The following is a 26,341-nucleotide window of genomic DNA, read 5'->3' on the forward strand; positions in this document are numbered from 1 at the left end:
CATGCATAGAACTTTAGTTTACCTGCAAAACATACCCCTCCTCGTAGTGTAGTCAACGTTCTGTGGTGACGCTATGTCCCGTGTTTCTCAGGTGAGAAAATCCAAGACTATAAAGAAGGAAAGGTCATATGCGTCACACTCACGTGCATGATCTTAGGCACTGCAGGCCAGGCACCATAGTCACATATTCGGTACAGGAAAACTATTTCTATATTACAACGACGGTTACGTAGCCTGTCTAATAACAGGGTATTGGGTTTCATTATCCAACAGTGCACCATATAACGTGTTGTGTGACCTCTCCTTCTACAATACTCTTTGGGACAATCACGGAAGTGAACACAGTTCAGTTATTTAAATAATATCCTATAGATAAACAGCCTCAGGCTGCATACATATATTATAAATATCTAATTGTGAATTCCTGAAATTATTAATTTAACATCCATCTTGACAAAGATTCATTGTAATGACAAAAACACAAACGGCACCTTTCTTCCAAATGTATTTTATTAGATTCCAATGACAGCTGTAAGCCAGCACACAACCCAGAATACTGATCTCCCCTCACTGTAAAACGTGTTTAAAACGTCACCAGAGGGCTCATCATAACGGCTTTAAACACCCGTCAACGCTCAAACACCTAGCAAATATTCAAACATAAAATAGCCATAAACTGTCCTGTAGAATTTACTGGGAAACTGTAGTAGGGTCTTACGACTCCCTCTGGAATCCAACACAATGCTTCCTTCTGGAGGTCATCTTAATAGTCGAAATACGGAAGCCCTCCTCTCCTCGTCTGCCGTGCTGGTCCTCTGCAGGATTTATACTTGGTTGCGTGCCGGTGTCGATGGTCAGTAAAATAGCAGATCTACAGATCCGTGAGCTTGTATATCTGCCACTTACGGCAGGAAAACAGGTGTGCAACTAAGTATAAATCAGGCTTATTATGCATGCGACAGCGACCAATGTATGCAGGATTCAATTAAATTCCAAAAAAACAAAATCAGATCACCCAAATATTACTACACCTGCAACCACAGCAGACGGCTCTAATTTCTTCAATTTAACGTAGTAGTATCATGTTTGTTTTTTTAATGTATATACACATTCTGCCCTCCATGGCGTGGCAGATGTCACGTAAACAGAATGGTGCAGAGGCAGGAGGAGACCGAGCAAGGAGGTGCACTATCGTTGGACTATTGAGATGACCTCTGTCTTGTTTCTTCCTCCCTTAAAACTCCCCCCCCCCCCCCCCCCTCGGTCCATTTATATGAAGAGTGTGATGGTGGGTGTGGCTCGTCTTTTGATGGGAGCGTCGCCACGGTGACGCAGGTCTCCTTAGTCGTCGTCCACTGTGGGCGTGATAGTCACGCCCCTCCTGATCTGACCCCAGCCAATCAGACTGAAGGGGGGAGAACAAATGAGAGACACACACACACACACACACAATTCAGCCAAGTGCAATAATATTCAGCCAAGTGCAATAATTCTGTCAAAAGGTGACTTTTTGACTGTTCTAAGTGCCAGTTCAACTCCCGGCCACACTGTTAACGCCACTGAACAAATTACATTTCAACAATTGATACCAGTTTTTTATACTACTTATCTTTTGATGGAAGCATGTTTCATTAATTGTGTCACTTGTGTACTAGTTAGCAATATAATGCTTTCCGAAAGTGGATGTACACTCAGTTTGATATGGATTTTAGGTGGTTTTCAGTGTTTTTTAGGTTGAAGTTCATGTGACATGCTGCATGCCTATGTAATGGTGCCATCATAGCACTGCTATGTATTTTACTGGACTATTAATTTTGATTTTGTGTTGCAGGACCACATTGGAAACAAGTTTTTATTACATGTGTGTGTGTGTGTGTGTGTGTGTGTGTGTGTGTGTGTGTGTGTGTATATATATATATATATATATCCTTTGTTTCTTAGATTGCGTTTTGTCAAGGAAATGTGGGATACCTGAGTTGTATATTTAAGGACGTCATAAACCAAGCCATGAGAAGCTGTTAAGCCATGAGAAGCTGTTTTCTGTTCCCATTGACATTTGACCTGTGACTTGTGTGACATGTGTTAGGACCCACCTTCTCCCTGAGGGGGGGGTAGGAAATGTATATAAGCTGAAGTCTGACTGAGATGGTGTTGGGTCAGTACGGTGTTCCATTGTAACGCTTCACTGCTGTCCCCGTATTCGAATACATTCTATTCCAATACCCTGAATCTCTGAATGGTGTCTGTCTCATTATTGTTGTTCAACTATGTTATAAGTGCTCACCAACAGATTGCATTAACATTTTTATCATATTTATTTTACCTTAATGAAATCCAATTAATGAGAAAAGCATCTTGAGTCATCATAGACATAGAATGTGGAGGCTTTTCATTTCACTTTCAGCAGGTTAAAATTAACTGGAAATCTGAAGCACGTTCTTTCAGAACCCATTGGCGCATAATATATTTAATACACTGTCCTCACCGCCAATGTTTCTCCACACGGCGACTCAGGGCGATCTTCTCGCCCACCTCTGTGCAGACTGGGTTGGTCAGGACGATCTTGGCCAAATCGGCCTTGACGGCGCTCACACGGCCTCCTGTGGACAATGAACCGATGTTCACCATCAGCACCTCGTTCTTGGACAGCTTCTGGACCTGCAGGGACAAATATGTTGAAGGATCAAGGATGTCTTACATACTCTTTTAAAAATGGAGGCAAAAGAAGAAAATAAAAAGGACACAAATAATTTAACCAGCTCATAATTCAACATTACAACACAACACAACACAACGCAGATATAATGTGGATGCCAATACCACCAACTGCTGTTGGTAGCATTTGCATGAAGTTTCTATTTCATGGGGGAAATTCAATGGGAAATAGCAGTTAGTTTCCCCTTTTTCTTTTTTTTTGTGATGATTTTTCACCCATTTGGCCTTTGTTTAGATTGTAACTGCATCTTCCAAACTATAGAATAGTAACACACCCACTTTAGTTCCAGGCTCAGCAAGAAAAAACTTTGGTTCCACTTCCGACCTACTTTTAGGGTTCTGAACCAATTCATTTTAGTGAAAAAATAGGCAGGAAAAAACAGAAACAGTTAAACTCCGGTGGAAAAGGGGCCACAGTTCTGAGGAGTCAAGACTCAAAAGACTACGGATCCCAGAATGACGCACCTTGGCTGCTTTCTTGTCTCCCTCTGTGCGGACTCCCAGCAGCCTCCGGAGGAGGAAGTAGGAGATTTCCAGCTCTGTGAAGATCTCTGGCAGCGCTCCGACAGCGCCCAGCACCTGACCCACCATACGGTCTGCTCTGCACAGCGTTGGGTCGATTTTAGTGCCCACACCTGCAACAAACACACACAGAGATATGCTCATGCACTTGATCCACTGGATGGATGGATTAAAGCAAAATCAAATCTTTTTTTTTTTTTTGCGGCTTACGCCTTTTATTGATTTTTTGAAGGGACAGACAGTAGGCTGACAGGAAACGGGAGAGAGATGGGGGAAGACATGCAGTAAAGGCCGTGTCGGGCTCGGGAGTCGAACCCGCGGCACACTGCGACTGGATTACCAGTCAGGTGCCCAGACCGTTACGCCACGGCCTGGGCCGCAAAATCAAATCTGACTGAAAATGTTTGTATGGCCAAGTCCTAATGTGCAATTTGTGAAACAGTGTGAAAGGTTAATCTCATCAGCGATCGTTTAGGGAAAATATAATTGAGCTGCACAGAGAGCACTTTTGCTCAGTTTTACTGCTATTTATTGCGAAGAACCCTTTGTAATAAGTTACCCGAATCAGTCTTCACAAACCATTTCAAGAATATCGTGTTGTGTCTGTAATATAGTGATCATGTATGATTAAGACATTTTCTCCCCTACAAATCTTTTCATCGTGGAATAAGGTTGGTCGGTTTGCAACATTTTAAACCCCGGTTTACTATGACCAAAACACCCCGGTTTTTGGTTTTACCTTCCAATTAATATTAACATGGACATTTGCATTATTACATTTTATTAACCTGATACTGCTTTTACAGTCTATCGCCACAAGATGGTCCCTTTCGCTATTGTATGTACCGTCATGTTGGCCTGTCCTGTCCCTCTCTGCGTACCATAGTGTTCTTCTCAGACTCCCAGACTGACACACGTCTGGGCCATAGCGACGCACAGCGCACACGTGATTTTGTGACTTGACATAAACCACACAGACACAGCACACAGTTCACAGTACACGCGCGCACACACACACCTGCACACCAGAGCCAGTTAGCTAGTGTGATACACACAGACGGACGGACAGATAACTCGGATGGAAACTAACTTATTTGATGCTGCCATTCTCTCAAACGGTTTGACCAGTTTAGCCGGCGAAACCGTAAAGATTATGAAACCATATCAGCTGTAAATACGGCACAACCTTATGGTGGAGATCTGATTAGAGCATGTCGTACCGATAAGGCCCCCGGGTGCGGCATACTGCAGGTCATTGTGTTCGGCAAATAGGGAGACTATCTTGGAGAAGATGGGCTTGCACATCAGCTTCCCTTCGTGGTCTTTGGACACGATGCCTGGACGCACTTCCAACTCTTGACCGACCTGAAGGTGGAGAAAAACAACACAGTTGATCTCGAGCAAACATCGCCCAAAAAAAGAAAGACATGCCATCTCCAACTTACTTCCCGCATCTGTCTATTCGAGACCATTTGTACGCAATTTAAGTACCATTTTTCTTGGTACTTAGTGGCTCAAATTGGGATGGCGTATCTTTCTAAATCCACCATCTTTGGCATCGCAAACTGTTGTGATCTTGTAGATTGTTTATTGTTGCAACTTGCAATGCAACGCCATAGTTTAAAATAGCTTCTAAAGAGAGATAAGACTTACTGGCGCGATGTAGCAATGGAAGATTTCGCTTCATGGTTTTGGGCTTAAAGGGTGTTTTCAGAATAAAAGCACTCTAGCGTTAAAACCAAGCATGAAGGAGAACGTAGTTACCTTGAGCACACCCTTTAGGATACTGCCTCCAGCTACACCACCTTTCAGGTCATCCACCTCACAACCAGGCTTGTTGACGTCAAAAGATCTGATAACTGAGACAGAAAATGTCTCGGGTTATTAGTTAGAAGAAGCAGAGAAATAACATTTTGTGTTTGTAATTTCCAATTTTGGGCATACTTACCAATGAGTCTGGGTTCTGAAGTGAAGTCTCTGATTGGTACTGGGATCTTTTTGACGATGTACTCACACACCACCTCTATGTTGTACTTCAGCTGGGCTGAGATGGGAATGATTGGGGCGCCCTCTGCCACTGTACCTGCAGGGCAGGACCATCACGGAAAAGATTACATGTCGTCTCTCAGGATTTTTTTGTTTTAAAAGTAAAGTAGTAAAGATTTACAAGCTCAAAACAAACTTGCAGATCTGCTACTTTTGATACTTTTGTGTGACGCTGTAGTATGATCAAGTAAGGCATAATTAAAATAAAAAACTGTCCGACAGCAACAATAAGCAAACTACACCGACCAATAAACAAGGAGAACAGAATAGTCCCCACACACACTCACCCTGTACGAAAGCGAGGATCTGCTCATGCTGCTCTTTGGCCTGGCTCTCTTTCACCAGGTCGATCTTGTTCTGCAGGATAAGGATGTGTTTGAGCTTCATGATCTCTATGGCTGCAAGATGCTCTGACGTCTGTGGCTGGGGACACGACTCGTTACCCGCTGGCACAGAAAGAGAGAAAGACAGCAAGAGAGTGAGTAAGTCTGGTAGCTGGTATGTGGCATGATGGTAGCAGGTAGGTTTGTCTGATTAGTAGCAACTACAATATTGAGGATGATTAGTAGTAATTAGGCCCATAACAATTATTACATAATCACCAAATCTATTTTGCATAATTTTCATGTTCATCATAAGCTTCATTAAAGGACCACTTCACCACTTTTCAAGCTATCTTCATATAATAGGTCCTCACTAATAAATCATGAAAAGAAATGGCACAATTTCTTTCTACTCTGTGTCTCATAGGAGGGCTGTGGGCAGTTCAGAAACCGTCCTCCAGTGACATCATTGATGGGGAATAGAAACTGCAGGCTTTCTAGTCCTGAAAAGTTGCAATGCGAAAATGGAAGGCATCATTCTCACGATAATACAAATCTAAACTGCGTCACTTGTAAATTAAAATGTTCTAAACTTGTAGATCAGCTATTTGCCTTCTTTTTTTAATTGTCAGTAATTTCTCATACTGCACCCCTGTGCAATGTTTTTATAAGAGGCCAATTTATTTTTAATTTGTATGCATATGTTCCAATGTTCAATGCCAGAAACACAATAAAATCATTACTCGCAAGTATTTGTGTGACAATTGTCATGTTAAGATTTGGAATCGTGACAGCCCTAGTTGCGACTACAATGTTTCTTGTTCAGTGTGCTGCCTACAGATTACATAAGGTGGAGGGCTTCTCTTTCTGTGAGCTGATTTGAGCAAGGCCCCCAGAGATGATAAACTCACCCTCTGAGTGATCTCTTTTTATGAGATGCATATTTATACAAAGCCCTGTGTCTAGAAGGGGTATGTGAAAATAACCACTTTAATTGTATAAGCAGAGAATACAAATACAAAAAAGACATTCCACAGAGGATACATTTTTTGTTTCATTCCGAGGATCCCAAGGGTGCAGAATGGTAGTCCTGCATACTAATTAATTTGAGTCTTACCGATCAGCAGAAGGGCTGCGTCCATGACAGCAGCTCCGTTCAACATGGTGGCCATCAGAATGTCGTGACCGGGACAGTCGACAAATGAGACGTGTCTAGGGAAAGGGACGGAAAGCAGTGAAAAAGGAAGGGACGCGGTCACTTCAAAATCCCAGGCAGGAATGCGTCTAAAATACCAGGTCCATACATACAGATTATGACACATAGTATGGCAGAGAGCAGGGAAGAAGGAATCTTGGCTCAATTAGTTATGCAGCATCCTGGCTGAAGCCATGTGAGAAAGGCTAATATGAAGTTATGAAAACAACCTCCTGAAAACGCACTACAACTCAAATGATCACGACCAAAAATGGACATATGCCCTGCCAAGATCATTTTCAACACTTTCAGAAAAGGGGAGGGGTTCTTATTTTCTTTTCCATCCTTGTTAATTATTTGGGCATCATAGTATTGAGTCATAGTATTTCTCATCAGTTTCTAATTTTTTTTTACAATAATTATGGAAATTATGAAAATACCAATGAAGTATTAGAAATGTTCACACATTTGCAAAAACAGCAGATCTACAAGCTCACAAGTCACAAGCCAGCACAATTTGACGCTTGTACTACTTTGAAAGCATAAAGGTGCTTAGTGTGTAAGTCTGTTTGTAAATGAAAGCTTTGGTTATACAAAGTATATTCTGTCGGGTGGAAACCTTATATGTCCAAAACTGTTACTTTCCAGGATTCAAATTCAAGAATAGCAGATTGTGCTTGTAGATCTGCTACTTTTTGTTTGTGTGACGTTGTCGTACGTTTGTGATCCACCACAGCTCAGTCTCACCTAACCAGTTTGAAGTTGCCCTTGGTGCCAGGGATGTCTGTGGGGAACTCGTCCGGGGTACTGCTTCCACATGACCTGTAGCACTCTGGTCTTGGACAGTCATCCAGCTTATACACCTAGTACGGCCACAGGGCAGCGTGGAAGGTGATAGGAGAAGAGACAAGTAGAATTCTACTTTAGTTTTGCGGTTAAGTGATGAACAGAAAAAGAAAGGAAATTTTTGTGGTGCAAAAAACAAAACAAAACAGGCGATATGTGAAACTTGTGGTATGAAGGCAAGAGAATGGTAAATGAGTAGAGAAGGAAGTCTTTATAACGATGAAGTCAGAAACAAAGATGGAAATATTCCATCTCTGAAAGAACTTCCTTTTTTCATTTCTACATTTTACAAAAGTCAACTTTTTAATTAATTTTAATTGGGGCAGAATTTTAAGATGAATGGTGGCAGTTAAGGACAATATCGTTGCTGGTTAGACCAATCCCATGCATTGCCTTTTGGGAGGGCAGGTGCCCCCCAGGTGTGGACACACAAATAAAAAGAAACTTAAATATTCATCACTGTGGACGGGTGGAGTACTGTAGCAAATATATAAACCAGAGAAGCTAAGCAATCTAGACGCAGTCAAGTAAAAGTGTACATACTTAACATGCTTTTTTCCCTCTTTTTTTAAACCAATGTCTGCTACCCCTTTCGTTTTAGTATTTTTAATCCCTTGGCGCTTTTTAATGTGTCTGTTGTTTTTAAAGGTGACAAGCGGATACATGGGATTTTGATCCCATGTATGCCGAGTCACGAGTGTGTATCATGGAAGTAACAATAAAACAGATTCCGATTTTCTGTTTGTAATATCAGTATTATTAAAATATCCATATACAAAATATGGATAATAATTCACAGATAAGCCATAAAAATGTTAACCGATTAAAACGTTACACAGCCTATTAAAAAGGAAGTCATTCATGTTCACACTTCTGGCCTGGGCGTGATATGCTTGAGAATGATGGACGTGCTAGCCTCCTAAAACTAGACTTCATACATGTACGTATGCACAATTGCACATTTTAAAGGAAGAACTATCATGATGTCTTCTGCTGCTATGCATGACTAAAGTCGTCACGTCATATATTTATTTATTTGCGAGTGCCGATGACTTATTTTACTATTCTTCGGTGTCAGCAAGACTCGGCACACAGACTTTTGAGCTTAGCATGTCAGTTGCCTTGTTTCTTGCCAAGTAAACCAGATTTATCGGGATGGGAAAACCAAACAACCTAATAAGATTGCAGGGTGGAGAGCAATTGTTTGTTCAGCGAGAGAATGATGTAGGCATGAAAAGGGCATGTTCTTCTCTGAAGGCAATCGGGCACGTTGTTGTGCACGTGTTTGGGTTAGACCATACAACTCAATGACAGAAAAAAAGTGGCTCAGAGCCTCTGCCTTATGACCAAAAGCCTAATATCTCCCTCGTGTCCCTTTTTTGCCCACCAAAAATCTTATATCGTATGTAAAATTTTAATGTTTTAAGATTTCTATTCCAAAATAGCTATCTTCAAGCTTGTAGATCACCAAATTACCTATTGGTTGTAGTTATCGTCTCTGTAGGGTGGAAACGTAATATGTTCAAAACTGTTATTTTTCAGGATTCAAATTCAAAAGTAGCAAAAGTTTCAAGCTTGTGGATTTGCTACTTTTGATTATTTTGTGTGACACTGTAGTATGAACAAGTAGGGCATTGATTTATGAAAAAACACAAGAAGTTAGAATATGGATATAGGAGGTTTCTGCCCGACAGCGACGATTTACAGTAGTAATTCAGTGCAACTAAACAACCATGTCTGGGAATAACAACCTCCGCGCTCTGTCTCCGCCCTCAGACAGAGGAACCTCCATGGCGCTTACCTTGGCGTTGGCATATCCAAGCTTGATAGTAATGTTCCTTTCCAACTCATTCTTGAACCTGACGGTGTGCACACCGGAGATGGCCTTCACCACGGTTGACTTGCCATGGGCCACATGACCAATGGTTCCTGGAAGAAAGAAGAGATCGTCAAGAGAAGATCTGGGATGTCAACATGTTTCGTGGAGTGCTCGCCCTCGGCGGTGGAACACTCGCCCTGTTAACACTGGCCTCCAACGAGGCAGAACACTGGTGAAACTACAGGAAGGGCGATCACCATTACAGTTGACGATTAATTCTCATACATACAATTTAATTGTGCTTTTGGCATTGAACATAATAAAAACTACATTTCTGTTTGGCCTTTTAAGCTTTGCAATAAAAAAATTGCACAGAGCAGATATGACAAATAACTCATACAAATAAATTACACACACACACACACACATATATATATATATATATATATATATACACACACACACACACACACACACACACACATATATACCGGTATATATATAGGGCTGGGACTCGATTACATTTTTTAATCTAATTAATTAGAAGCTTTGTAATTAATTAATCTCGATTAATCGCATTTTTAATAACGTGCTCCTTCCACACGCTACGTCCAAACAGGGAAACTCCCCCCTGTCAGGTGTAAAGGAGCAACTTGGACACTCAAGCATGAAGGAAGCATGAGTTAAGTCCGTTGCTCTCCCTAGGTTGGCGGAGGGTGTGTAGAGCCCAGGATCACATCACAGGATGATTGACACAGGGGTGAAAAATGGGTTACAAAATCGTGGGACAAAAAATATATTAAAAAAAAAAACATTTTTTTTTATGTTTTTGGTATCCCAGTGAATCAATGAATAGTGACTACAGGATACCACTCATTTTCAACATTTTACTATGTCATTAATATACCTTAGAGCTGTTGTGTGGAAATAATTTTAAAAAGTCCCCCCATTCTGTGTTGCCTAGAACTGGAGGTCTGAAAAAAATCAGTAACAGTAACAAGTACATCTCAGTGACATCACAAAGCTGTACTTCATAATGTTACTGTTTTTTTGTCAGACCTCCAGTTCTAGGCAGCACAACATGGGGTGACTTTTTATTATTTACAGTTTTCCACACAACTCCATAGAAACATGTTGATAATGAGTGGTATTCCCCTTTAAGCAATAACACTTTTTTTCAACAGATAAACAAGTGCCTATATAAAGTGTCTATGAATACTCAAATGTGCTTTACATGGCGGGGCATGAGAAAACAAATAAAAACAATTGAATTGTTCTGTAGTTAATTAATCTCAATAAACACGTTAAAGTCCCAATGGCTGCATGCGGTCCCTCCCTGCTTTATGTATCTGCCGCCCGTCATGGTCATAACCAATAACAAATTAGTTATTTTCATTGTTTTTAACAAGCTTGTAGGTATTGTACGGTTTACTTTGTTCCAAGACAAAGTGATATGGCCTGATTATTAACCACTGAGTATTAACCACTTACTTATATTTTCACCTGTGATCATCTATTCATTATAATGAGCAGTTGAGACGAATAACAGGCTAAATCCATAATTTATTCTGACCCCTCCCCGAAAAGACCTAGATGTCCTGAACCCTTATCCATAATTTATACATTATGGATAATTAGTGTGTGTGAATGAAGACTCATTTTGTAACTTCATCATTAATCACAATGTTTTTGTTCGTTGAGGTTTGGCCTTATAGATGGAAATGTGGTTTTTACTCTGTTTCCTTAATTTTTAGACTAGTCGTAGCATGACACTCATTCATTTCGTTTCACTTGAATCACCAGAACATATTTTCGTAATGGGCGTGGCTAGCGATTCAAGGCTGGAGCCAAGCTAGACTAGTAGTCGTGTAGTCTGTTACAAAATACATTTGTAAATACTGCCATTTTTAGCTTGCGGCCCTTGGACTTTTGCAGAGTGGCCCCTGAGCCAGCAAAAGTAGAGTAGCCCTGATCTACATGCTTACAACATGCATTGATTATAACAGTAGGGCAACTAGATGTCACTGGGCCCTGAAGCAGGCTGATCAGCGAGTGCCCCCGACAGCACCAACCCCCCGATCGCCGGTGAACGCAACAGGGCACTGTAGAGCAGTTCTGATGGTAGCTATCGCGATTGTAATCAGAGCAACAGCTGCAGCCTGTAAAAAGAAGCCCAAACTGCGTGTTGGTTTATAAACAGCGGGGCACTGACACTGTACAGTTGTAGTTGTGATTTGTGCACGTACCTGGCTGTCAGGACTCGAGACTGGGAAAGCCCACTGCACAATCTCTGACTTCCATCACGTTATTAGCCTACAGCCTGGGACCCTCTACTAGACTAGTACACTCTACTAGAGGAGAGCTGTTGGGAGGGAGGCGGGGCACATGTGTGCTATGCGCATATGGTATGGACTGGTCCAGGCCCCACCAAACTTTGTTCAACTCAACTGTCATTGCATCTCTGTATGTGTTTATAATTTTATTTTACAGACAGCACGGGTGGGCGGCCGTGTGCCCCCCTTGACTCTGGGCCCGAGTTGTCTGCGTCGCGCAAGTAACTGGATTATAAGCTTGTAGATTTGCTATTTTTGGAAAATATCTACATGGTAACAAATATGCAAAAGTAATTGCAATTATCTCAAATAATTGCGATTATGCGATGCCCAACTACAGGCCCTAATATTAAGTTAGGAAAGAGTTAGGCAAAAACAGTTAAAACGACGGAGGCACGCCGTTTGAAGCAGACTTTAGCCACGGGATGCATACATGTTTGACCGGTCTAGATATAGAAGATGGCAGATTGATTTCCTTACCGATATTGATGGTGGCCTGCCTGCTGATGATCTCAGGAGAGAGTGGGGTCAGTGATGACACATCCTGAATGATGAGAGAGACATGGGATACAGAACAGACCAGAGGATTTGCTTCTTTGTTAACTGGACAATGCTGCCTTTCATCATAGTACCATAGCAATCCATGGCTCTGTCCTGAATCTGAATATCTGATGTTGAAAATTTATTAAATTGATGACCTACCCATTATTTTTTTAATCCCTTGGGTCAATTAGTCCAGAGAACTAAGAGTGCACACATTTGTTCTTAAATTGTGGGTCCATTTGGTCATCTTTGTACACTTCCCTGAGGATTTTACAGTGTAGGCTTATATGGTTTGACTATCAAATGTGATATAAATGATGAAATAGGGCTTGAACAGGGCTCATAAGACACAAACAGAATGATCTACATTTAATAGTTCGCATTTCCTCAGTAGCCTTACTAGCGTACACTTCCTGTAGCCGCCTAACTTGCATTTATTGAGACAGTTAGCTGGTACTGATCAAATAGCCGAAAAAAACACAAGAACTTTTGAAAGAACTCTGTTGTTTTTAATTTGGTCATCATTTGCAGATATTGTATTTAGCTACAGTACATTCACATATGGTCAGCACAAAACCCATGCCTCCCAGCGCCGGGCCCATCACACAGACAGTAGTAGGCTAGTGTCATGTGCCATTGTGCCGGCTGGTAAGGCGAGGAGGACATATGTAAGCTCCTAATTCATGGTCCAGTTTATGGAAACTGAACGACTATTACGAACAAAGAGCGAACGTGCCGATAAAACAGACACTCACCAGAGTATTTAGATCTTGTCTGGATAGATGAGGCTGCCCCAGCGTTATTCCAGACTCGTCACCCGCCATCTTGAACGAAAAAGGAACTGAGGAGGCCACGGCGGGTGCCTGAATTACTTGATATAATAAATCAGCGTTTTAAAAATGTACAAGCAATTTATTTGATGGGAGGGAGAGCTAATCGGGCTGTTTACAGTGAATATTGTCACGGTAATTGTTTTTAGATGTTTGACAGGCAAGTGATATTTGTTTTTGTCACTCAAAACACGACCAGTTGAAAGGGGTCCTTCCACAAGGGATGATGCAACATTTTCATTCTAAAGCACACAATTTATACGCTGAATACACTTTGCTGCTTATATACGTTGTAATGTTTTCCTCCAATAATATAAATAATGTCTCATAGAACGCTATTTTTGCTCAAGTGGTTTAAAGCCAAATGAGTGAAGAACAATTTTCTCATCCATGTGTTGGGTCCGTCGGCGTTTTAATGACGTCATTGATTCAAGTTTACGCTATTTTGTAGTTCATCACTGGGGAGATGCTCTCTACGAACTACAATGCCCCACAGCCTCACCCCAGCCATGGAAAATAAATCATGACCAAGAAACTTTGAAAAAGAATACCCTGTCAAAATCTAGGCTTTTGTTATTCTTTTCCCAATACAGAAAACATTAGTTTCTTCAGCTTAAAGGACAACTTTAGTTTTTTTCAACCAAGAGAAAGTAAAAGATGAGTGAGTATAAATAATGATCATTAATGTGCCTGAAAATATTTGAAAAGGAGAAATCTGTTGGGTGTTGGGCTGTTGGCAATATTATATTTTTGATGTGGTGTCAAAATAAAACATTAAGTTGTTATGGCACACTAACTATCAAGAAAATTTGCCTATAGAGCTTACATAATAAAAATATTTTTTATTAAGTTTCTAGGTTTGTTTTACTTTTATTCCATGATCCTTTCACACATGTAAAACTCTTAATTACAAGCATCCAAATGTTATCAGATCATCATGAAATTTAAATGCTATTATTGTTCCCTTTCACACACGTTGTGATAACAGAAGATATAGGAAAATAGCATATCTACAAGCTCAAAACATATGTTGCAACATGCAGGCAAATCATTGACTAATCTTTGATTGGTCATCATGATTCACCTTCATTCATAGGCTGACCTCTGCACTCACTTGCTTACCCCTCCCAGGGAGTTTACCTGAGGATAGAAATCAAACTTGCTCCAGAGAGAAGAGACGTAGCTGAGCGATGGACTCCCTGCCGTTTTTCTCTGCCGAGACATGGACTCTCCTGGTGGCTGCGGTCACTCTGCTTCTAGTGTAGGAGTCTCCCTTTCTGATATTTTACAGAAAATGTGTGTGTTTTTCTGTTTTTTTTTTTTTTTTTAAGTTGAAGTAATAACTTTTAAAGGATCTAATAATTATTATTCTTTGCACGCAGGTACTTATATTGGCCCTATGGGACGTTTAAGAGGCTGGGGGTTCCGGGTCCTACTCCGATCCCTTTATTTGGCACCATGCTGGCATATAGAAAGGTTGGAGACTCCACTGTCCATTTAGCTTTTTAGTTCATGTGTATCAGCTCACATTCCCTTTTGTGACCTGCGTAGTTCATACATCGTCATCATATTCCACATGAGTCACGACTACATGTTCTAAGTGTTAACAATTACAATTGCTACAGCCTACATTAGCCATTCAACCGACAAATTATTATGATTTATGATATTGTTATTGTTATAGGGATTCACTACTTATGATATGGACTGCTTCAACAAGTATGGGAAAACATGGGGGTGAGTATTAACTGTCGACCTCTTACTTTCACTGACAACAAAAACAAACATGCTGCTGTCTTTATATCTGTGTAACTGTGTTTCTATGTTGAACAGGCTGTGAAAAGAAATCTCCCTTTGGGACAGTACGAGTTAATATTATACCATTTGTGTGTTTGTGTACGCATGTAATGTTTGGGATTTAGTGCAACTGAAGTGTTTCTTCTGTGTGTCCATGCAGCATCTATGACGGCCGCCAGCCAGTGCTGTGTATCACAGATCCTGCCATGGTGAAGGCAGTCCTCGTCAAGGAGTGCTACTCTATATTCACCAATCGCAGGGTAATCTAATCTATAGCCGCAACTTCCACAAGACAAGTTACAACTTGCAACACTAGGTTTGTTTTAATATGCTGAATCTAGAGTTGCAACACCAACCACTGACAGCCCAAACAGAAAAGTACTATCTTATCTAACTATAAATGCACCAAGTCTCTGTATGTACGTACGTACATACGTACGTACATACGTACGTACGTATACATACGTCTGTACGTCTGTAATCCACCTAACTCGAGAACCGTTTGCCCCACCGACTTCAAATTCGACACACACGTTGTCGAATTTGTACCCCCATAGGGAGTGCAGTGCCCGGTGTCGAGTCGGTCAGACCCACAGTTGTCCAGAATCGCCACAAAAGGCCTCTGCCCGGGCTCTGGACAGCTAGGGAACCTGCCCAGTGTGTCTTGCTATCTGCCATTGTTTGTTTAATTTAAAAAATAATACACATAGATATGTTATGAGCTGCTTTCTGTCAATAAATTCCATGCAGGTGATAATTTTTCTAAGGGTTGGAGTTTGGAAGCGCTCGTTTTCAATGCGTCCTGCATTATGTGTAATGTGGTATGCAGGACCGTTGAGTGATTTCCAAGGAGCGCTTCCAAACTCCAACACAATCAAAATAATCACGTGCACAGAATTTCTTTGCGCCATGTTGTGAGCTTGTAGATATAACATTTTCACTATTTTGGGTCCCGGGAAACCCTATTTTCTCTTTTGGGTCTTGAGCTAAAAAGTTTGGGAATCAATCTGAACCATTGGTGTCCAGTACTATGCCTACATGCCTATTTCAGAATCAGAACACAACATGGCTCTGACTGGCTTGTCGCTCACAGTGTCTAAACATAAAAGGTAACATTCTCAACTTTATTATGCTCTCAAAACTAGTTTAAAGTCTGATGATAAAGCGGGGTACATTGTAGAATGTAAATAGGTATTAGATAGATATAGTGCAGACAAGACCCAGCCACAACAGCTCTGTCAATCGCGCTCAGCTATTGACATACAGTATGGTAGGTTGTGCGTCGGTTTGCCGAGCTAGAGATTGTGGTACGATCCCAGCTCGGGTCTAAATCACTACAGACAGACAGACAGATCCTGCAGGGCAAATTCAGTTGTTTATTCCTATACCACAATGTGTTATAGAACTTCCATTTGAACGGGCAACTTTATGATGCCGTGACCATCGCTGAGGATGACCAGTGGAGGAAGATCCGTGGGATCCTGTCTCCCACATTCACCTCTGGACGACTTAAGGAGGTACGGTACAGTGTCTTCAACCTGTCCTGTACAGGAACTAAACATGAAGGAACAACAGGGTAACAGAATTGTGTTGCTCCTCTGTGCCTCAGATGTTTGTCATAATGAAACACCACTCGGCTAACCTGCTCAGCAGTATGACGAAGAAAGCAGACAAGGGTGAAGCCTTAGAACTGAAGGAGTAAGAATCCCACTCACAGTGCATCATGTACATATACAACCTCATGTTTTCAAGCCTGAAGCCTTGTGTGTGTGTGTGTGTGTGTGTGTGCGTGTGTGTGTGTGTACGTTTTCTCAAGGTTTTTTGGAGCCTACAGTATGGACGTGGTGGCCAGTACATCGTTTAGTGTAGACATTGACTCACTTAACAACCCAAAGGATCCCTTTGTCACCAACATCAAGAAGATGCTGAAGTTCAACCTGTTTGACCCGCTCTTCCTAGCAGTTTGTAGGAAACGTTTATTTTTTCTAGTTCTTGTCATTCAGTGTCATTCTCACACTGTCAGAGGACCATCCATTTTTACCTCTAATATCCATTTCAGCTTTTTTCCCCTTCCTGGGTCCGATCTTTGAGAAGATGGAGTTTTCTTTCTTCCCCGCCTCTACCACTGACTTTTTCTACGCTGCACTGCAGAAGATCAAGTCCAACCGAGAGGCCACTGCACACAATGTACAGTACTTTATTTTAGTTTATTTTGACAAAGTGTGTGTGTGTGTGTGTGTGTGTGTGTGTGTGTGTGTGTGTGTGTGTGTGTGTGTGTGTGTGTGTGTGTGTGTGTGTGTGTGTGTGTGTGCACGCGCGTACTAGTGTAATAAAACCAAATGTTAATGTTTCAGAGTCGGGTAGACTTCCTTCAGTTGATGATTGACTCCCAAAAAGGCAACAACCCCAAGGACAAGGAACCAATTAAAGGTAACTATTGCTCTTCCGCTGCATGGTATTGGCACGACTTGACTTGTTTCGACTCAACTTGACTCATTGTGTGAGTCATCAACAGCAGAACGGACCTCCTCAATGTAGTTAATTGTCAAAGCTAACTCAATGCTAATTCTTGTCTCTTCAGGTTTGAGCGACCATGAGATTCTTTCTCAGGCAATGATCTTCATCTTTGCTGGCTATGAAACTACAAGCAGTTCTCTCACTTTCTTGGCCTATAACTTGGCAACAAATCCTCACATCATGAAACGTCTGCAGGAGGAGATAGATACCACCTTCCCTAACCAGGTATATGCAAACAGTAAGCAACATCTACAACTGGTGGTCTTCAACCACTTCCTATCCCCAGATGTCACTGCGATGTGTCTATGGAGGGTGCAAAGGGCTGACCTTGACTATTAAACAAATTCTTATTCGGTTAATAGTCAGATTTAAAATTGTGTTTGCTGCATACATTTGTGCAGGGAACAAGAAATTCTAATGTCATAATAGCTCATTGCTATTATAGACTGGCAGAATAAAATGGTTATATCTAGAGTTTACAATTGATGTGTCTGTGGAAAAAAGCATACAAATCATCAAATCACTAATCAACAAAGTCTGCATCGACTAAGCCCAAACCGAGGACAGCCCTAGTAGAAATGCCATGTATCATAAGGGATGGAGCTCAATAACAAGCTTATCGAGTACCCGTTATCAATAAACTTTGGGCTTATCAAGCCGGTTATCGAGCATAGCTCCAGCCAACCAGCGGTGTCCGGGGAAACAGAATTACGATTTTAAAGTGACAAATTTGACAAATTTGAGTGTTGTAAGTCTGACCTTGATAAGTTGACTATATACAACATTTGGCCAATCATAGTCAACTATACAAATCCATAGTCAGGGACATCCCTAGAGTGTTGTATTGCACACACAACCCAGTGCATGTTGTCCTGCAGGCTCCAGTCCAGTACGAGGCACTGATGCAAATGGCGTACTTGGACAGTGTGATCAACGAGTCTCTCCGGTTGTACCCCATCGTCGTGCGCCTGGAACGTGTTGCCAAGGCATCTGTGAATATCAATGGCTTAACGATTCCACGAGATACGGTTGTCATGGTACCCGTATGGCCCCTACACAGGGACCCTGCGTTGTGGCCCAACCCAGACGAGTTTAAACCTGAGAGGTGTGTGCCTGTTGTATTTATATGTGCCACCAATAGATTATCCACATGAAACGAACCAACACTGAAAGAAACCTTCACTGCCTTGCTATTGTTGTTTATCGTCAGGTTCAGCAAGGAAAACAAGGTCACGATCGACCCGTACACCTACATGCCTTTTGGTGCGGGGCCGAGGAACTGTATTGGAATGCGTTTTGCTCTGGTGTCGATAAAACTGGCAATAGTACAGATCCTGCAGAAGTTTAGCTTCTCTGCGTGCAAAGAGACAGAGGTGAGACTGGGAATGTTCTATTTATTTATTAATTTCCATAAACTGTAAAGGTTTAAAAAATGTTTGCTAAAGATTACAGCTCTATATTCTGGTTGTAATCCTTGCTATTAAGTAGTAGGAGTCTCCCATGGTCTCTCCAGTTCTTTAGTAAACAGAAGATACATTGTCAGTATGGGTTGCCAATTTTTTGTAAGTAGTTTAATTTGTTCTCATCCTATCTCTGCTGTGTCATTTGCTTATAGATTCCTATGGAGATGGATATGCAGATGATGCTGATGCCAAAACGTCCAGTTAAACTGAAGTTGGTGCCTCGTACGCCCTGCTAATGCCACACCAGCCACCAGGGGGTGTGCGTGTGTCTGTGGACAGTAACAGGAATTACTTCTGAAATATCAAAATAGAAACACAAGATCAAACATATCAAAGACCTTCTTGCTTAGAAATCAAATTTGCCCCACCGGTCTTCATCAGGGATTTTTAACCTTTTTGATATGAATTTAAAGTACCCTGATTTTACACCCGCCCTCTCCTTTTTTGAGGGCCCCCCTATATATATATAGGTTTAATGTTTGTTTTTTGTTCAATTTTGTTTTAAAATGCCATTGACAAGGAAGTCATCTTGTCCCTAACACAAACATTAAATGCCATAAAGATAATTTAATGTTTGTTTTGTCACCGCTTGTTTTACATCACCATTACATCACCTAAATCAACATGAGTTAGACTTTAATATATTAGCGCCCCTCACTTCCTCACCGGTGTGATTTTTACCCTTTTGAGTGCTCAGATCGCTACTTGAAAATAACAGATCTACAAGCTCATAACGCCACTTTGCAAAGCGTTATCAGCTTGTAGATCTGCTGTTGTCAAAGGATTTGTATACATTTGAAAACTTCAAACTACATTTGGGACCTTCTGCATAATGAGTACTTTTGGTAGGCTACTTTAAATAGGCTACCGGTACATTTTGATGCCAATACGTTTGTAATTTTACTCAAGTAAATGAATAGGCCTACTGCCTGTACATCTGCCATTTTTGCCGAAGAGATTTGGGAAAAAAGACCAGACCGGTCAAGTATTGAGGGTTTAAGTGGTTAAATATATGAAAATATACATTAACATGAATCCAGCATTATAGAAACGACTAGACCTGTGTCCGTCGGCCACCGGCCTACTTGGGAACGATGCAAGTTTGGAACATAGTATGTAATACCCGTTGTCATAGATCTCTGAATCTGTCTGTCTGCCTGTGTCTGAAGAGTGCAAACTGACTGTGAGAAGTGGACTGGTTAAGTAATCAAATGGCAGGTGGGGGGTTGCCATGGCAATCAATTGGCTGAGGCAGAAGCTGGGAATTCTACAGGTGAGGGGACTTAGGCTCATTAGGTCCACTGGCAGAGCCTGATGAGAGCCTTTTGTGGTGGTTCTGGACAACCGTGTATCTGACCGACTCAACACCAGGCACTGCACTCCCCGTGGTGGTGTGGAATGTGTGTGTCAAATTCGGTGGGGCAAACAGTTCTCGAGTTACGTGGATTACAGACGTACGTACAAACGTACAGAGAGATGTACACATAAGTACAGAGATGTACACACACATACAGAGACGTGATGCATTTATAGTAGGATGGTGTGTAAACAAACAAAAACATATGACTGATGATAGTGCTTGCTTGAATGATTGATTGACTGATTCATTAAATACTTTATTAGACAGAAATGTAAACGGCACGAATCACAGTCATACATTTAGGACTTGTTTCCATTGTGGTCCAATGTATTAAATTAATCTACATAGCAAACAAATAACACCTAAATGCATATCATTAACAAATATAAAACACTATATGTACAAAGTAGGACAAAAAGGCAGTGAATGCCATCTCCTTTCTATGGGAAAAGTGAGTTTAGGTTTAGCTCCCCTCTGTGGTCTCCTGAAAGATGGATTTTCAGGCCCATTTTGAAAGAAGCCAGATATCCACATTGTTTAAGGGATGGTGTCAGGGCTTTCCACATGTTGTAATAGAATGTGAGTAATAGAATGAAACATGTTCCCATGTTTGTTCTATAGATGGGTGGCACCAGAACATTGATGCTCCCTCTAATATTGGCTGTGGTTGTCACTCACTTTGCAGAAGTACTTAGATATGAGGAGGATATTGAGAGGGCATTGATGCCATTGCCCCATTTGACCTTTGATCTTAACCAAACCAATCCTATTTTGAATTGCTTAACTCTGTCTTCTAACCTGAGGAATCCCAGACTATAAAAAATAGTTTATTAGGTGGGTCATGGGCTTTAGGCAGAGATGTACAGTAGTAGATTTAGTTTGTTGGGAGGTCTGAAGCTTAGAAATTGGGACATTGGGGGATGCTGTCAAACAAGTTTATGAAGCTTTCTCATAGAAATCTATGTAAATGTTTCATCTGCAACACAGTTTTATACAGTATGTCCCACTATGAGTGCTTCATCTCTGTCCCAGCTAAGGGGTCCTTGGCCTGGAAAACGTTGAAAACCCCATACTTTAGATACATGGAAACAGGGAAAATAAGGTTCAGAGCAAAACACTGTAGATGGTAAAGAATAAATAAAGTTAAAAGTAAATAGAGGGTACAAATTCTAATATGCTTAAATAAAACACACACAAAAAATTAAATAAAACATTAACAAAAAGGTAATTGAAAACACAGCAAGCGTCCGGCAAGGAGGTAATCATAATGGACGTGTCTAAAGCAAGGACTACCATTGATTTTGTCCTTACTGTATACTGTATATACTGTATACTGTACTGTATAGGCAAAAACAGTATAGTGTCGCAGCCCCCTTTCAGAACGACGAGGGCACCAGGAAATAATTCCCCATTCATGTGTGTGTGTATGTGTGTGTTAATAATACTACTACTAATTAAATAATAATTAGATTTCATCCCACAGGGGAAATTCCGTTTTCAGATTCACCCAACCCATTCAGCTATACCCACCACTGTGGCCGTGTGTGCGTGTGTACAGAAACCTGTGTCTTTGTGCTGTTACAGCAAACGTGAATTGCCACTAGAGTCAGAGTAGTCGTGCATGTCTCCTTCAAAGGGCAGGGAAGGAGGGTGGTTGGTGAGACCCATGCAGAAGATGACGATGGTTCCCAGCGTCATGATCGGCGTGATCACGAACAGACACAGGCGGTCCACTGTGCGGGCTATACCGCTCCAGTTGTCCTTTTCCTGCAGGCAAGGTAAAGGACAGCACGGAGAAAGAGAGAGGTTATATGAGAGATGTTTTCAAAGAAAGTGTAGGGCCTACACTTTCTTTGAAAACATCTGCGTTGCTGCTTGCTATTGACCATGGCTCTTTAGCCCAGAGGTTCCCAACCACTGGTACTTGAGCCCCACTACTGGTACTTGAGCCCCCCTCTGGTGGTACACAAAAGTGGAATGGAATGAAAATGTTATATTACTACAGGTAGTTCTTCTGACCGAGCAATTGGTTGAAATAGGCTCTCCAGCCGTGCTGAAATGGGCATGACAGCACACCTAGCTGTTAATAGAAGATTTGAGAACGGATTAATCACATTAGAAATATCATCAGTTGTGATGATTACTGATTACTGATTAGACTGAGTTTTGTCAGAGCAGCAGCATTATTGGCTTAGGAATGGGTAGGTATGCGCTCTTTTATTATAACTAAATAAATAAATAATAAATGTTATTTATTATGGTGATACAGTACATGGAGACCCAAATATGTTTTTAGGTGGTACGCGCTAATCGGATCCATAGGTCCCGGGTTCGCTTCTCAGCCGAGGCTACATTTCTCAACTCAACTCAACTCAACTTTATTTATATAGCACATTTAAAACAACCATAGCTGCCACAAAGTGCTGTACAGTACATAGGTAAAAACAGTAAGTAAACACATAGACTAAAAACACAGAATACAAAGGGGGGGGGGAGCAAGTTCAGGAACAGAGGTCTCATGCTGTGTTAAAAGCCAAAGAATAAAAGTGCGTTTTCAGTGAGGTTTTAAAAATGGCCAGAGAGGGGGCCTGCCTAAGTTGCAGGGGAAGGTCGTTCCAGAGCTTGGGGGCAGCGATTGAAAAAGCTCTGTCCCCTCTAAGCTTCCGTTTCGCCCTCGGGACCTCTAGCAGCATCAGGTCAGCTGACCTGAGGGAGCGGGCGGGAGAGTAGGGGTGGAGGAGCTCAGAGAGGTATGGAGGGGCGAGACCATTTAAAGCTTTAAAAGTAAAAAGCAGAACCTTGAACTGGATTCTAAAGTTCACTGGCACTGACATTTGTGGCAGCGGTGTGACAGCATTAGGTCTGAAACACAGAGGAACCTATCACACCGGGAGGTTATAACAGGTTATATACAGGGTTCCTCTGTGTTTCAGACCTAATGCTGCGTAGTCGACAGCCCTTTACTTTGTGGCAGCGGTGTGATAGGTTCCTCTGTGTTTCAGACCTAATGCTGCGTAGTCGACAGCCCTTTACTTTGTGACAGCGGTGTGATAGGTTCCTGTGTTTCAGACCTAATGCTGCGTAGTCGACAGCCCTTTACTTTGTGGCAGCGGTGTGATAGGTTCCTCTGTGTTTCAGACCTAATGCTGCGTAGTCGACAGCCCTTTACTTTGTGGCAGCGGTGTGATAGGTTCCTCTGTGTTTCAGACCTAATGCTGCGTAGTCGACAGCCCTTTACTTTGTGGCAGCGGTGTGATAGGTTCCTCTGTGTTTCAGACCTAATGCTGCGTAGTCGACAGCCCTTTACTTTGTGGCAGCGGTGTGATTAGGTTCCTCTGTGTTTCAGACCTAATGCTGCGTAGTCGACAGCCCTTTACTTTGTGGCAGCGGTGTGATAGGTTCCTGTGTTTCAGACCTAATGCTGCGTAGTCGACAGCCCTTTACTTTGTGGCAGCGGTGTGATAGGTTCCTGTGTTTCAGACCTAATGCTGCGTAGTCGACAGCCCTTTACTTTGTGGCAGCGGTGTGATAGGTTCCTGTGTTTCAGACCTAATGCTGCGTAGTCGACAGCCCTTTACTTTGTGGCAGCGGTGTGATAGGTTCCTGTGTTTCAGACCTAATGCTGCGTAGTCGACAGCCCTTTACTTTGTGGCAGCGGTGTGATTAGGTTCCTCTGTGTTTCAGACCTAATGCTGCGTAGTCGACAGCCCTTTACTTTGTGGCAGCGGTGTGATAGGTTCCTCTGTGTTTCAGACCTAATGCTGCGTAGTCGACAGCCCTTTACTTTGTGGCAGCGGTGTGATAGGTTCCTCTGTGTTTCAGACCTAATGCTGCGTAGTCGACAGCCCTTTACTTTGTGGCAGCGGTGTGATAGGTTCCTGTGTTTCAGACCTAATGCTGCGTAGTCGACAGCCCTTTACTTGCCTGGTTGTGGAGGTCCCCCCAGTCGAGGCTACAATAGATTCAGGTTTTAGCTAAATCTGACATTAATTAGTATACAGTACATATCTGACAATCTGACATTAAATCTGACATTAAATAACATATATCAGATGTCATTTGATGTCAGATATTCCTTGGGCGTTGCCAGTGACAAAATACCATGAGCTAGAGCTAGATTGAATTACTAGATTTATAAAACAGTTACTACAAACAAGGCAATTGCTATCCCTTATATATGAATATTGTTAACCAAACGTTTTAATTAGCCATTGAAAATGTAGGCCTAAAATGAATTAGTGTGCAGTAGAAAAACCAGGTTTCCAGACAAGGCGCCATTATGTTTTTAAAAAGCTGTCCTCCTAAGCCGACTTCATCAACATTACATTAGCAATGCCCACAAAGTGGCTGAAATATTGTTGCTGCCACTGTGAGCACCGGTTATCTATTTTCTCTTTGCATAGAATAAAATATCATGACTGAAAACATTTTGTTAGCCAAGTCCTAATCTGCGATTTGTGAAACAGTGTGTTTCAGAAACAATTAGCACAAAGTGTATAGAATTTGAATGTTTTGGTAGCCATGCAGTCAACCAGTTGAAGAAATGAGGTTGAGGTTTTAACCTTTGCTTACATGAAATATCCGAAGAGCATTATGGTTTTCTGGAGGATTGAACATGCTATAAACATGCTATAAATGTGCTATAAATGTGTGTGCAGTGGAGACACTGCACACACATTTATAGCATTGTATTAAGTGATCTATATGTATTATGTACCAGTAGCGTCAATTTGGTTTAACCCATTTTTGGTGTTTCAAGCATTCTGTTATACTTTAGCTATTGAAAAATAGCAGATCTACAAGCTCGTAGCGTGCCACCGAGTGGCGCGCTACGAGCTTGTAGGTCTGCTATTTCTTTGAAAAATCGTGAAAATGTGATGTTCTTCTTTGGTGTGTCTCACCGTGTTGTAGTCATTCTTGTTGGTCATGTGTTTGATGATGTAGTTGGCTCCATCTACTGCAGGCTTCATCTCACCATATAGCTGGTCTGTGACGCTCTCGCTCTCTGGGGCTTTCATCTCTACGCACACACACACACACACACACACACACACACACACACACACACACACACACACACACACACACACACACACACACACACACACACACACACACACACATACACACACACACACACACACACACACACACACACACACACACACACACACACACACACACACACAAGTCTATGTTGGTGTGTTCTGTTCAAGACTCAAGTTATTATTGAATCATCCGGCATCATATCGTCTGTGTCGAGTGGAAACTGTTACTTTTCAAGATTCAAATAAAAAAATAGCAAAAGTAGCAGATCAAGCTCAAAATGCGACGCTTCGCACTGCAATTCGAGCTCGTGGGTCTGCTGCCTTTGTTGCTTTTGTGTGACGATGTCTGGTAGTATGACAAAGTAGGATATTCATTTACGAAGAAGAATATGGAGATAAGAGGTTTCTGCCCGACAGTGTGTGTGTGCACGCAGGAGCACGTACTGTATATGTGATGTGATTTTCCACGAGAATAGCTGAGAATAAATAGACATTGTGCGGACCATTTTCCTGGTCCTCAAAAGAAAAATGTTGTTTCATGGTTGAAAAAAGATTTTTATGGTTATGCCAATTAGAAAAAGATTGTGTGTGTGTGTGTGTGTTTGGGTGTGTGTGTGTGTGAGAGAGAGTGTGCGAGCGTGCATGTGCGGCCAGTAGCGTACCAACAGCAGGAGTAGCTCTGGTGGTCAGCCCATGTCTCACAGACTGTTTCTCAAACATCAGCTCGCTGCGAGACTTGATGCTGAAGTATTCCTCTGCCTTGGCGATGTAGCCCACCGAGCTGGATCTCCGCGGTAACGCCCCCTCCCAATTTGGCTCCGCCTCGTCAGGGTGGGACATGCGTAGGAGGCGGGGCAAGCGCTCCAGGAAGATCTGGAGGATCACAAAAAAAGGGGGGGGGTTTTCAAAGACGTCCACAGACGTCGTGGGCACCATATAGCGGTAATTCCCACAGGACGTCTGTGGACGTCTTGGGCACAAAAT

General features: G+C 41.9%; 3 protein-coding genes across 4 annotated transcripts in view; 1 reads left to right on the top strand and 2 right to left on the bottom strand.

Moving 5' to 3' along the window:
- Positions 1 to 492: 492 nt before the first annotated feature.
- eif2s3 (eukaryotic translation initiation factor 2, subunit 3 gamma) lies at positions 493 to 13,177 on the bottom strand. The gene is made up of 12 exons (XM_083778315.1): positions 13,098 to 13,177; positions 12,280 to 12,343; positions 9,449 to 9,576; positions 7,549 to 7,664; positions 6,724 to 6,818; positions 5,571 to 5,729; positions 5,186 to 5,320; positions 5,002 to 5,096; positions 4,458 to 4,602; positions 3,181 to 3,350; positions 2,486 to 2,658; positions 493 to 1,405 (listed from the first exon to the last, which is right to left on the bottom strand). The coding sequence occupies exons 1-12, from the start codon at positions 13,164 to 13,166 to the stop codon at positions 1,342 to 1,344; spliced, it is 1,413 nt and encodes a 470-aa protein (XP_083634441.1). The 5' UTR covers positions 13,167 to 13,177; the 3' UTR covers positions 493 to 1,341.
- A 1,726-nt stretch (positions 13,178 to 14,903) lies between these two features.
- On the top strand, positions 14,904 to 19,195 carry LOC310867697 (cytochrome P450 3A40-like; the record flags this gene model as incomplete). Its single annotated transcript, XM_083777816.1, has 12 exons — positions 14,904 to 14,909; positions 15,006 to 15,034; positions 15,130 to 15,229; positions 16,373 to 16,486; positions 16,579 to 16,667; positions 16,786 to 16,934; positions 17,029 to 17,156; positions 17,324 to 17,399; positions 17,551 to 17,711; positions 18,365 to 18,591; positions 18,697 to 18,859; positions 19,102 to 19,195. 12 exons carry the CDS (start codon positions 14,904 to 14,906, stop codon positions 19,183 to 19,185), a joined length of 1,326 nt encoding a protein of 441 aa, XP_083633942.1. The 3' UTR covers positions 19,186 to 19,195.
- Positions 19,196 to 21,463: 2,268 nt separating this feature from the next.
- Positions 21,464 to 26,341, bottom strand: part of chrnd (cholinergic receptor, nicotinic, delta (muscle)) — a 13,776-nt gene continuing 8,898 nt past the window's right edge. Inside the window, exons 10-13 of one of the 2 annotated variants that reach the window (XR_014570056.1) lie at positions 26,020 to 26,230; positions 25,211 to 25,329; positions 21,664 to 22,076; positions 21,464 to 21,619 (exon numbers count right to left, since the gene is read on the bottom strand). Coding sequence is in view for 1 of the 2 variants with exons in the window: in XM_083778314.1 (XP_083634440.1) it covers positions 21,888 to 22,076; positions 25,211 to 25,329; positions 26,020 to 26,230 (519 nt within the window). In the remaining variant the exon portion in view is untranslated. Of the gene's footprint in view, positions 22,077 to 25,210; positions 25,330 to 26,019; positions 26,231 to 26,341 lie in introns of both variants that reach the window. The other variant, XM_083778314.1, reaches the window with a different exon arrangement.

The sequence above is a fragment of the Protomyctophum parallelum genome (assembly GCF_964188405.1).
Source record: "Protomyctophum parallelum genome assembly, chromosome: 12".
Taxonomy (NCBI): domain Eukaryota; kingdom Metazoa; phylum Chordata; class Actinopteri; order Myctophiformes; family Myctophidae; genus Protomyctophum; species Protomyctophum parallelum.